At 55.0% G+C, this 12992-nt stretch overlaps 1 protein-coding gene across 8 annotated transcripts in view; it reads left to right on the top strand.

The window, feature by feature from the left end:
- cux1a (cut-like homeobox 1a) overlaps positions 1 to 12992 on the top strand; it is a 128261-nt gene that overhangs the window by 93424 nt on the left and 21845 nt on the right. For 4 of the 8 annotated variants that reach the window (XM_023819416.2, XM_072702360.1, XM_023819415.2 and 1 more), the window contains 8 exons: positions 775 to 823; positions 1083 to 1179; positions 4461 to 5186; positions 6671 to 6751; positions 7779 to 7880; positions 8568 to 9034; positions 9613 to 9948; positions 10837 to 10996. In XM_023819416.2, the coding sequence (XP_023675184.1) occupies positions 775 to 823; positions 1083 to 1179; positions 4461 to 5186; positions 6671 to 6751; positions 7779 to 7880; positions 8568 to 9034; positions 9613 to 9948; positions 10837 to 10996 (2018 nt within the window). The remainder of the gene's footprint in view (positions 1 to 774; positions 824 to 1082; positions 1180 to 4460; positions 5187 to 6670; positions 6752 to 7778; positions 7881 to 8567; positions 9035 to 9612; positions 9949 to 10836; positions 10997 to 12992) is intronic. The other 4 variants (XM_023819420.2, XM_023819417.2, XM_072702362.1 and 1 more) reach the window with 2 other exon arrangements.

Below are 12992 nucleotides of genomic sequence, written 5' to 3'. Positions count from 1 at the left end.
GCGATGATATATCGATATTATTTCACGCAGGCACAATAATTACCAGGGCTTCAGATGACAGGCAAAACATTTGGTGGGACACCAGTTTTTCATTACTATATGAACATTTATTTACACCCACAATTTCTTAAGCAGACTAAAATATTAATGAGATGCGTTTTGTGACACCCAAAAGTTAGTATGCTATGGTTTGGTATACTCCAGTGCAATATGCACTGTAGCGGAGCACACCACATAATACTGCTTTGGTATACTGTGGTTTGATATACTTCAGTGCGATATGCACTGTAGCGTAGCATACCACAATACTGCTTTGGTATACTTCAGTGTGACATGCACTGGAGTGGCTGTGAGGAAAGGAACAGCTCAGCAGCCACGACATCTTTTAAAAGAGGAGATCTTGTGGATAAACAAGGTTAAAAGATGATGTGGTGGGACACATTTATTAAACATAAGGATACGCCAAATTTATACTGATTACTAACTTTTGGGTGTGATAAAATGGCTCATTAATTTTATCCATACTACTGATCTGCTGAAGAAATTGTGGCCGTAAATAAACGTCCTTATAGTACCAAAAAGCTCTCATCCGGCCAAATGTTTCGTCTGTCATCTAAAGTACGGTGATTATTGCACATGCGCAATATAATATTGATATAAATGAGGCGTTGTTTTTCTGTTGTTAACATACTGATGCGCGTGAGGTTGAGCTTCGGTGGGTCGGGCTCTGTCTTTCTCAGTCTGCCGGGATCTAAAGTGTCTCTTCCTCCACAGCATCCTCAAGTCGATGGAGTTCGGGCCATCAGACAGCTCAGCAGCACAGGTAAGGCTGCAGGCAGGGTGGGGCATGGGGCTTTGGGCATTCGCCATGGTTAAATGAAGGATACGAGCTATCAGAGGTTTGTATCGAGGGTCTGGCTGCGTTCGGGTGGCGACGTTAATGTTGCTTCAACTCTGTGTCGCAGCTGCTGTATGTCAGCGAATAAGTTCACCGAAGAGTGAAGGTGTCAGTGTGGAGGCGTATGAGCAGTCACGCCGTGTTGAGCTCCCCTGAGCTTCTGTTGCTCATTTTCTCTCCCCAGGACTCCTCAAAGCCCTTGGAGGTGCTGCTGCAGGAGAAGAAGCGGAGCTTGCAGTCGGACAGCGCATCTCTGCGACTGGCCAACAGCGAGCCCAGCGGTGAGTCCCAGCTGTCTGTGACGGCAGGGGGGACCCTGTCCACTCGAACCCGAGCCGCCGCCTTCCTCGGATTCAGCGTTGGCGTCTCTGAGCCCTGCAAGGACCACGCCCACCGATCTGGGGGGGATGGGGGGCTCCCAGCCGACACACAGAAAAGCAGATTATAGCACCTGCATTGTGTTTCCAGTAATGTTTATATCACCGAGGTCTTAATCTTTGGAGACGGCTGTGTGAGCAGCTCTGTGTCAGGACTGGGGGGGGGGGGCTGACATATCTACCGGGATCAAAACGCAGGCTGCAGAGATAAGCTCCGGGATGTATATCTGCAGCTCTCACAAATATGCATTCTTTTCTCACGGGTAGCCCTCCCCCTCCCCACCCCTCAGTTATTTGGGGTAATATATCTCGTGCAGAACGGCAAGCTTGCGATCCCTTTGAAGGGGGGGAGGAGGGAAAAAAAAAGTTTTACTCAGAACAAAAGACGAGTGTGCTTGTAAAAGAGCTCGTCTGCAGGATTTCTGTTGGCACTTTTCTAAATTTGACAAGAAACACATCTTGCTCGAGACCTAAAATGGAAGTGAATGTGAAAGCAGTTGGCTTTAATCATTGCGGCTGAAGTGCTGCTTTCATGGCTGATTCTCTTCTGCTGGGCCGGCGATTGAACCAGAAATGGTGCCCCCCCCACATCAGAGGACATGCCAGGCTCCAACCCTCGTATTCCTGAACCGGTAGCATTTAAGCTACCTCCTGTGTGTGCGGCTTTTTATTTTTTTGTGTTTATCTGAAGACGGTTTTTTTGTTGGCTACTCTTGATGCCATTGTCTTGTGGGAGATGGAAAGGCCACTTTTTGTAGTTGTTTTATTTGTAACCTTTCAAAGCTGAGGCTTTTTTTCCAGCTGCTGTTATTATTGGGTTTGGGGCGGGGGGGGGCTTCTTCGTGCTGCTTTTTAAGGTCAGCCGGTGCCCTTCCCTGGGCTATGACCCGACCGGGCCTCAGACCAGCACCAAGCAGGCTGCCCCGGACAAAGGGAGGGCCCAGGGGCAGTGGGGGGGTAGTGGGGGGGACACGATATGGAAATGAAGCATCATGGCCGTCCCGCCCCCAGCACTCTCGGCTGCCCTTTATACAGTGCATGCTCTGTGGCTTTGAAATGTCATAGGAATACGCTGCAGGAAAAAAAAATGAATCCAGTAATTTGTATTTTAATGGGCCCAGTTTATCTGACCTTATCATGTACCAGCAAACTGAAGGTTATGGTAAGGTTTTTTTTTTTTTTTTTTTTTTAAACACTAGTTTGGAGTTGTGTCCTACTTTGAGTATGTAAAATAGGAACGGGTTTAAGTAATGAATGACGATCACTTAGCACTCTTTGTCTGAAGGGTGTTTCTGCTGCGGTACGAGTGCGAGTTTGGCCTGGATCTGTACTTTTTACCTGACTATGGCGTATTCCTACAGCATCTAATGGCACCAAGCAGTTTTTACAAGCAAACACTGAAAATGGCTTTTACTGGATAGGTATAGTTTTTCAGAACACATTGGCAAAGTCCTTAGATAGTAGATGAACTCAAATCTGTTGTAGTAACCAAGCCATTTAATGGCATTAAGCTTAGCAGTACAGTGATATTTACATTCTCATTTTTATGACTCTGGCACAGACCCGAAAGAGGAGAGTCAAACCCATCCATGCATCTTCTAATTATTTATCAAGTAAATGGTTGCAGGAAGGAGAACTGTGAGCTAAAATAGTAACTGGGAGATCTACCAAAAGCCAATCAGGTGTAAGATCTCAGGAGATGAATGGACGACCTAAAGTCAGCCAAAGGCCCTCGCGGACTGTATGCCCGAGGGCCGTTCCCTCGCGGACTGTATGCCCGAGGGCCGTTCCCTCGCGGACTGTTTGCCCGAGGGCCGTTCCCTCGCGGACTGTATGCCCGAGGGCCGTTCCCTCGCGGACTGTATGCCCGAGGGCCGTTCCCTCGCGGACTGTATGCCCGAGGGCCGTTCCCTCGCGGACTGTATGCCCGAGGGCCGTTCCCTCGCGGACTGTTTGCCCGAGGGCCGTTCCCTCGCGGACTGTTTGCCCGAGGGCCGTTCCCTCGCGGACTGTTTGCCCGAGGGCCGTTCCCTCGCGGACTGTTTGCCCGAGGGCCGTTCCCTCGCGGACTGTTTGCCCGAGGGCCGTTCCCTCGCGGACTGTTTGCCCGAGGGCCGTTCCCTCGCGGACTGTATGCCCGAGGGCCGTTCCCTCGCGGACTGTATGCCCGAGGGCCGTTCCCTCGCGGACTGTATGCCCGAGGGCCGTTCCCTCGCGGACTGTATGCCCGAGGGCCGTTCCCTCGCGGACTGTATGCCCGAGGGCCGTTCCCTCGCGGACTGTATGCCCGAGGGCCGTTCCCTCGCGGACTGTATGCCCGAGGGCCGTTCCCTCGCGGACTGTTTGCCCGAGGGCCGTTCCCTCGCGGACTGTATATTTGGCACATCTCCTTCATGTAAGAGACTGCACAGGGGCTGAATGGCTAGCGACGGGGAATGCAGTGGGGATCCACCACAGAGTGGGAAGGGCCCAAGGGGGACAACACCTGGGAAGGCTGCCAGACTCCTGGGAAGAAGGGGAGTGGACCTCTGCAGAAGCTGCCGCTTGCTGTTGTGTGGATCATTCTGGGCTCTCGCCACTTTGCTATCGCCGTGTGTCTCTGTGTGCGAGTGTGAGTCTCTGTGTGTTTTATTCAAGGTCATGTTGAAAGTGTATAATGGAAGATGGTAGGACTGCATAGGTGGAGTATTTTATGGAACAGTTGTCTAGTAATTAATCCTGTGGTAAAGATTCGTATGCAAAACAAACTGGCTTTGACTACTGGGAATTTATCTGTGACAGGACTTTTCCTTCTTTGGGATAAAAATAATTTTTTTAACCTATATTTTGTACACTACATTACTTTTGACTTAACATCATATCGAGTGCATTTTAATAAATAAGCAGTTTCACCTTCTCCCTTCCACCCACGGTAACGGGCGTGTTCCTGAGGGTCTGTCGCAGACCCTGCTGGTGTGGGGAGACCTTCTTTGTAGAGCCCTTTTTCTGCCTCTTAACAGCTTACGATATTATCCTGTACGTGCCCAGAAGCACCTCAACAGACTTCATTGTGAGGAATTTAAGAAGTCTGTTTTAAGCTGAAAATCTGTGGTTTATTCTTTAATGATTTTCTGATTTTTAATATTGTTCGCTACTTGTTTTGTGTGTGTTTATGGTGTCCCATAATGCTTTGCTTTTTTTAACAGGGAAGAAAGGGAAAGAGGCCCCAGCAGATAGCCAACAGCGCCTCCCTGTGGCCGCCGCTACTGCAAGTGGTCTGCAGGGCTCTCCCCCACCAACCTCCTCCCAGCTGCTTCTGCGGGCGGCAGCCTGCGAGGTGCCCTCCAGTGCCAACGGCGCGCACCCCTTCTCCCCCACGAGTATCGGGCAGGACTTCTTCAGTCCGGCGGTGACGGGCACCGGGAATGCCTTCTCGCTGGCAGCCGGCAAGGTGCCGTTGAACTCATTGCTGCAGCGCCAGCTCATGCAGACCTTCTACTCCAAAGCACTGCAGGACTCCTCTGGGGGGGGCGTGCTCTTCGGGGCGGGCCCCTATGGCGCCGGGTCCCTCTCCGGCAGTCCTCTTCCTCAGCCGCCACACCAGTCCGCAGGCAGTCCCGACGTCAACGGCATGGCACCATCGCCCAGCCAGTCGGAGGGTGCGGGCAGCGTCTCGGAAGGTGAGGACATGGACACAGCAGAAATCGCACGCCAGGTCAAGGAGCAGCTGATCAAGCACAACATCGGCCAGCGCATCTTTGGCCACTACGTGCTGGGCCTGTCTCAGGGCTCCGTCAGCGAGATCCTGGCCCGGCCCAAGCCCTGGAACAAGCTCACCATCCGGGGGAAGGAGCCCTTCCACAAGATGCGGCAGTTCCTGTCCGATGAGCAGAACATCCTGGCACTGAGGAGCATCCAGGGCCGGCAGCGAGGTGAGCCCCCCCACACACACGCACACACATGCGGGGCTTCCTATGTGCAGCGCCGGCTGAAGAGAGATCCCCTTCACCAGACCGTTTCAGAAATGCACTGATAAGACTCACATCACATCTTGGCATTAAACACGAGCGTTTAATTAAATGCAGCAGCCTATAGATGGAAGCCTTGTGGAAGCCTCGGTAAGTATGGAGAAATTAGTTGCAGTCTTCTGTGGGTACAGGAACCTGCTTTAAAAATGGCCCCAGGGAATGACATGGTGACCATCCTTCTAGATCTAAGATGGCGTCCTTGGGCTTGCTCAGGTTCGAGCATAAGGAGTGTCTCGGGCTGTGACAGCAGGCTGTCGCATTTGTCAGGATCTTCTCCGGTGATGATAAGCTTCACAAGCAGGAAGGCCCTCGTGACAACTGACTGTGGCCCTCTGATGTGACCCGTGTCCGTTTTCCCCGGGTCCTAAGGAACGTGTGCAGCCGGTACAGTCAGTGTTTATAGACACCCTCAGAAATACCCCTTGTTCCCCTGACGATGCCCCCCTGTGTCCGGACAATGTGAGTTGTTGCAAGTGGGGGTGGGTCTTTGCCCTGTTGGCCATACAGGTGACAGCATCTGTCTCTCTCCTCGGGGGACCTGCTTGTCCGTCCCCCCCACCCCCCAGAGCTGATAGCCGGATACAGTCATGGTGGTGTGGGTTTTGAGCGCGAGCCACACGCGGAGCGTGACGGGAGCCTCACTGATGCAGGGGGTGGGCTTCCACGTCCTCGTCTGTCCTAATTACACGCCGGGGCTGCGCTTGGCGGCGGGGGAGGACATAAATTACATGGCGCTCTCGGCAAAAGCCTGCTCGCGCAGCGCTAAAAGCGGAGTAGAGCAGACAAGGGCCGGTTCCGTTTGCCGCGTCTCTGTCTACAGCTGCATCCAGCATTTGGTCTGGCCGTGTGCCCCAAACCTGTCTGCTACTTCAGTCTGTGAAGCAAGGCAGAGTAGCGGGAATGAATCGCAGGAAGTGACTATGTACAGCATCAGTGTCACATAAAACTAAGCAAACTCTCTGTTTGTAAAACAAAACGTGCATTTTTGTAAGCCTCAGCTGCAAATAATCTCCCACAAGACCAAACCTCATCTTCTGAGCTCTCCCCCCCCCCCCCCATGGGCTAATGTGCCTCCCCAAGCTATGAGTTACAAAGGGGTGCACTGAGTTTGCTGGCCCCTCCTAGTCTCCGATAGACGTGCTTTCGGCGCTGCTTTGGCCACCGTCTCCCTCAGTCTCTCCTGCGCCCCCCTCCCAAAGTCCATCTCTATGAGGATACACTCCATTTTTCAGGCTGATCCATATTGCATTTTTATATCCGCCCCCCCTTCAGAAGGGCAGGGGGGCCGTCCCAGGCCCGGGGCTTACGGGAGAGGTCTGCTTGTTCAGTACTAGTAGTTCCAGCACTTAATTTTTTTTTTTAACCTCTCGCCGCTTGTTTCTCAACAGAGAACCCAGGCCAGAACCTGAACAGAGTATTTCAGGAGGTTCCGAAGCGAAGAGCCGGCTCCGAAGGCGCCTCGCGGCCAGGTCTGTCCTCGCCCTCGCCGCCGCGCGCACTGTGTGCTCGCGTTCCGTCCGTTCTGTCTGAGGCTGAGAGCGCGTGTGCGTTTGTCTCCATCTGGCCTGGAGTTCGGGTGATGGAGTCCAGTTTGGCCTGCAGAGGGTGCCGGGGGGCGTGTGCCACTGGCTTTGCTTTAGGCCCCAGCTGGCACGCGTCATTTCACATGGAGCCCTCTGGCGTGGCAGGCGTTTGTACCTTTTACCGTTTCCCTCATGAGGGGCAGAAGAAATTCTTTCCTCAAAAGAGAGAAGGAAACCTGGACGGGGGAGAAAGCCCGTCCAAATCCATGGTGACCCACATCAGCGCCGGTGGCGACGGCCACTCCGGGAAGCACCTGACATGTTCCCGCTGTCGCTCGTAGCTTGATTTTGGACCCTCCCCAGCGCCCCTCCAGTGCCCTGTGGCCGAGCTCACACATGAGCGAGCATGACCTTGTCCAATTACGCTCGCCTCCAATCGCGGGCTGGGGGCGGGACAGGGAGCGCTTCAGCTTCCCGCTGTCTCGCCATCGCGGTCGTTTTGTTTTGCTCAGAATCCCAATTAGGATTGCTGTGCGCGGCTCGTCGGAGCCCCAACCCCCCTCCCCCCCCCCCAATTTAAAGCTAATCAATTCCACGGTCTGCTTCCTATTGTTCTTCAGAGAGTGTGAGGGTTTCTGGTCCTGCTAACGAGGCACATCTGCCAGTCTGCGCATGCTGCGCAGCAGCTCTGCTCCATGCCGCCGGGCGGCCTTCGCCTCGTACCCCGTAACTCTTCCCACGTGTCCCGTTGGACTCTGGTGCTGAGCAGAATCATCCTTTGCCGTAAACATTTTCATGAACATTAATGGAGGAAACCGTGATGGTATGAGAATCTCTTAATCAGTTTTTCCTCTCCAGTCCTAATTTGCCTCCAATTTTGAGTTTCCAACAGTACACACACCTTCAGCCCCCCCCCACAGTCCTGGAACACAGCTTTAGTCGGCGCCCATCACCTTCGGGTTTCCTTTCACAGGCAGCATCACCACGCGGATCCGCACCCCCGAGAGTGGCTCGGACGAGGCCATCAAGTCCATTTTGGAGCAGGCCAAGCGGGAGCTGCAGGTGCAGAAAGTGGGTGAGTGAGTGGGCACCGTCTGCCTTGAATGGGCGTTGGGTGTGGAGGAACCTCGTAAGGACGGGCGACCATGGGGTCATGATGGGCCGCGGTTTATCAGCCGAGGATGCGGCAGTCAGACCCCATCCCGCCTGACTGGGTGGGGCGGGACAGAGGCAGCGGTGGGCAGGGTGTTCCCTTTTTGGAAGATTGAGTCTCAAGCTGTAGTGCAGCTCGTTTGAGCGGAGAGGGAACCTCAGGCGAGCCTGAGCAGATGCTCCTGCAGGGTGGGTTGAGAGCAGCTTTTGCATGTGCGTGCAGGTACGTCGAGGAGTTTGCGGCGTGGTGGATTGTGGGTACCGGGGCTGTGAGGCATAGAGCGGCGAGTCTGTGTGGGAAAGCACCGCTCTGGGGGGCCATGGGGAGAAAATGCTGCAGGGCTTAATCATATACCTCCCCAGTGATCAGAATACCCTCTTATCCCTCTCTGTGCTGTAATGACAGTAATAATGGCGAGTATTTGTTTTCTTTCTGGGACACGCAAATTGCTATGCCTTGTAATCTTTTAAGCTCCCTTTGTAAGCGTGCGCAGACAGGAATGGGTCCAGTCTTGCTTGGTGTTACCGACGGACCCTCACCGACGTGGCGAGGCGTCTGCGGCTTTGAGTGACGCGAATCGAACGCGTTCGGTTCTTCATTTGATTGCAGTGGAGCCCTCCCAGGCCCCCCCATCGTCCAGCGGGAGCGGCAGCAGCTCCGACGACACTATCCGCTCGATCCTGGAGCAGGCGCGGCGCGAGATGGAGGCCCAGCAGGCGGCGCTGGAGCCCGTGTTGAAGGCGAGCTCGCTGTCCCCTGGCGACCTGTCGCTTCTCTCCCCCAAGCTGCTGGGGGTCTCGCCCCCCTACTCGCCCCTCGCCCTCTCCATGAAGAAGCCGCCGCCAACCGCCACCGCCTGCTCTTCGCCTTCGCCGTTGCTCGACTTCTCTACCATGAAGAAGGAGAATGCCGAGCCACCCGTCCCGGAGGCTACCTCTGAGGGGGGGGGCCGGCAGGGCCGCAGCAGCGGTGCAGGGCCCTGGAGAGACCAATGGTGGAGCACCATGCACCCTGAGCGCCGTGGCATGACCCCACTGCCGTCGGAGGAGAGCCGCGGGCAGGAGGACTCCAAGGAGGTGGGTGCCGCTCGTGTGGCCAGCATCGCCGCCCCCGCCAACGGCGGTACCGCTAAGCCGACCGACTGTTCCCGCTTCCCTTTCACCGCCTGAGATTTGAAGTTCCTTACGTTGTCTTCCGGCGCCCCTGCCGCGGTTGGTTTGGCCAGCATCACGCGAGAGTGGTTCCCCTTGAAGGAGTGACTCATAGCTCCTCACCGCCCCAAACAGCTCAGGCCCCCGCATCCCAGCTCCGGTTAACTGTGCCGTCTTTTCACCCCGCAGTCTCCCCACTCTGAGTGATCATAACTTGAGCCATCTTAACAAAACAGTAGCGGCGATGGGCAGCCAGTTACCCCCTTTAGGCAGCCATTGGGGTCGTCGTCTGTTCGGGTCGGTTCAGCTTCATGGCTCCCTGCCTGTCCTCAGGTCATGACCCCTGCTCACCTTATGCCACGAACCCCCAGATTGTGGGTGGATTTGACTGACGTACCTCTGCATGTTACAGAGATGCAGTCTGACTGACCATAGCAGCCGCGGCAGAGACCCTCCCCCGCCCCCCCCGGGCTGACTGACTGTACCTCTCTGTGTCTCTGTAGAAGCCCTCCCGGCCGGCCGGCTCCGTGGCCGCGCCCTCCTGCTCCTCTTCCTCCCTGGACTACTGGAAGGACTGGCCGCGCGCCGACTCGCCCTATTCGCAGGGTTCCGAGCCCAGCCTGCAGGGCCCCAGCCGCGGGGACACGCCCCAGAGCAGCCCCCTGCCCAGCTCGCCGCTGCTGGCCCCGGCTAAGGCCGCTAAGCCGGCTGTGCCGCCGCTCACGCCCGAGCAGTACGAGTTCTACATGTACCAGGAGGTGGACACCGCCGGGCTCACACAGCAGGTCAAGGACAAGCTGGCCAAGAACGGCATCTGCCAGCGCGTCTTTGGAGAAAAGGTCTGCAGCCCCTGGCCAAACCGCCATCCCCCTTCACGGCATCCGCTCACTCTGCCCAAAGTCCCCAGTAAGGGCCATCCTCTTTCTGCTGCCCCGTCAGTTTTACCGAGGAGCTCCCTGAGCTTCCTGGCACCCAGGCGTGGTCAAGGAGCCCAGCCAGTGCGCTCTCCTGAGGTGGCAGCATTGCCGACGCCGGGCCCACCTTCGGCACTCTCCAGAGCCACATGCCCTGCTCTCCCCACACATGTCTTGCCTCTAGAAGATCTTTCAGATCCAATAACTTAGGCATCAGGCAGCTAGTTCAGGCCCCAGACTCGCCGGCCGTAGCTGTAAGCGCAGTAGGCAGTAAACCTGATAAAAGGCTACTTGAACAGAGACCTTTTTAGGTGCAGTTTGTCACTGTTTCTTGAAATATGAAAGCTTTGCTTCGAAATACGAAAGATTTTGCTTGGTAGGACGGGTAATGAAGTTCAAATCTCAGAGGCTTTAAAATACGTTTATGTGCGTGTGCATGCGTGTGCATTTCCGTGTCTCTAGGTGTGTGTCTGCGTCCGTGGTTTCACTCTATTCGTGGAGGCAAACTATAAGAAAATAGTGCCCACAAAGACTAACTCCTTATAGGCATGTTGTGTGCAAATCTTATAGGTTCCAGCAAAACTGTCAGCATTTAATTACAAAGTCACCTGCTTTACATTTAACAAACCAAACGAGCAAATGCTGTTCGGTTTTCCTGTGCTCGCTTTCTTAAGGCAACTTAGGAGCCATTCACTACTTTCTGATGAGAGCTGACAGCAAGTCCCCATACAGCATAGACGCCATGTGTGTGTGGCGTGTGCTGTCCACATGCTCCATATGTGTGAGTAACTGGAGCCCCCCCCTTTGTTACAGGTGCTGGGCCTGTCCCAGGGCAGTGTGAGTGACATGCTGTCCCGCCCAAAGCCCTGGAGCAAGCTGACCCAGAAGGGCAGGGAGCCGTTCATCCGCATGCAGCTGTGGCTCAACGGCGAGCTGGGGCACAGCGTGCTGCCGCTGCAAGGCCAGCTGCAAGGTACCCGGCTGCCCCCCACCCATCGCTCCTGTACCCGCCTGCAACCTACTCGCCCACCCTCCACCAATCACTCCTATACCCATCGTTCCTGTACTCGCCTCACCACCACCCATCGCTTCTGTACTCGGCGCTCCAGTACCCCCCCTTTACCCACCACCTGGCTTGGCACGGCCCCTCCCCCAGCCGCCCTCGCACCCTGCGTGCATGACAGACCCCCCTTAATGACCGTGTTAAACCTGCCCTGTCTGTCTAAGGCCGTAGTGGTGGTCTCACTGCTGCCTTATCTCAGTCCTCAACCGGGTGCCTGGCACTGCACTTCCTATGAAAACACATAATGTGATGCCACACGGAGCGTTAGCGCCCCCCAGATGGCCGGGTCCTGCCGCGCAGCCGGCGACGGGCAAAAGGACACCTGCTGGGGGTGTGAACCGGCCTCTTTTCTCGCCGCTGAAGGCGGGCTGCCCTCCCCGTGTAAAAAACGCGTCCCCCGGCACACCGAAGGTGTCAAATTGAAGGGCGTCGGTCCCGCTCTTCCGGGCTCCCAGACCGCCTGGCCCTGGATGTCCTCCCATTCCCTCCCCCAGAAACACGTTCCTTTTAGTCCGTGTTTTAAGACGCCTGCACGCCCTCTGCCGCGGGCTTGCAGTGCCGGATTTTTTTAGGCCCATCCTTGGCGGTACATCTCAGCAGTGACGTGGATGTGGGAATGTGCAGGAGGTCGTGATAAATGCCTGCACACCCGCCCCCCCCGTCTGCACCCCGGCGTCCTCTCCAGCCCAGGCCAGCTTCACTTCAGCGCCACTGGCCTGGCCGCTAATTATAGCAGCCTAATTAAGGCATGGAGGACTAAGCAGGACAGAGAGGACGAGTCTGCTGTCAGGTGAAGGCTATGGAATAAGGCCAGTGCTGAAGCTTAGTCTCACATTCGCCGGCCTGCAGTGGGAATCGCAGGGAGGGCCTGCTGTGTGTATGTGGTCGAGGTGTACGTAACATTGTGGGGACATTAAAAACCTGTCTGGACCATTTTTTCACAGATAAAAATCTGTGACTGTGATCAAACAACTAAAAATGCCAAAGATCTTGTATTTTGTGGTTAGGGCTGGGGGTTAAAGTTGTGATTGCTGGGATTAGTGATTTGCCCATAGAAATAAATGGACAGTCCCACAAAAATATGAGTACTGCTCTGTGTGCGCGTGTGTGTGTGCGCGCGTGTGTGTGTGCGCGTGCACACATGGGTGTCTCTCCCAGCAACGATCACCATAAGTAGCTTGTGAGGAATACCGGATAAACAGTGCTAGGCCTTTCCCAAAAACATGCTGTGTACCATGTATGAAATAATGAGAGCTCCTGAAATAACTAACTAAACCTTATGTCATGCCTGATCCTCCACTTTCATGATCCACACTCCTAGGAGCTCAGAGCTAGACACAGAGCGGCAGCCCCCCTCTCGGGCACAGGACTTGGGATGTAAAGGGAATTGGGAATCCTGTGTGCTGCCATGCCGTCGGACAGGCAAGGGCCGCCAAAGTGTCTCTGTGCTCTCGCGTTGTTATGGAAACCTAGTTCATCCTGACCCAGTTTAATGATTTAAAAGTCCACTAGGCGGCTCGGTTTGGATCCCCGACGTCTGGGCTGAGCAAGCTCATCGCAGCGTGTTGTCTTTCACACAAATGCCCCCCCCCCCCCACACCCCGTGCCAACCGCACAGCACGCTCGTGAGATTCATCGTGATATGTGAAGCGTGTGCCCACGTGCCTGTGTTTGTTCCCAGAACCTTTATGTAACAGCGGAATTCAGTCGTGTCACGCTCGGGGGGGATTAGTGCACGAGGACGAAGAAACGCATATGCGAGTGCAAAAAACACTCACAGAACAAAGAAGATCCTCATCCCATTGCTTTGTGCTTCCTAAACCGCATTTTAATGTGCAAACATTTTAGCTCTAAGTTTCCCTCTTGCCCCTTTGTTGTAGGTATAAATGGTGTGGCATTGGACCGG

Source organism: Paramormyrops kingsleyae, chromosome 18 (genome assembly GCF_048594095.1).
Source record: "Paramormyrops kingsleyae isolate MSU_618 chromosome 18, PKINGS_0.4, whole genome shotgun sequence".
Classification (NCBI taxonomy): domain Eukaryota; kingdom Metazoa; phylum Chordata; class Actinopteri; order Osteoglossiformes; family Mormyridae; genus Paramormyrops; species Paramormyrops kingsleyae.
This window is presented reverse-complemented; position numbering and strand designations above follow the sequence as displayed.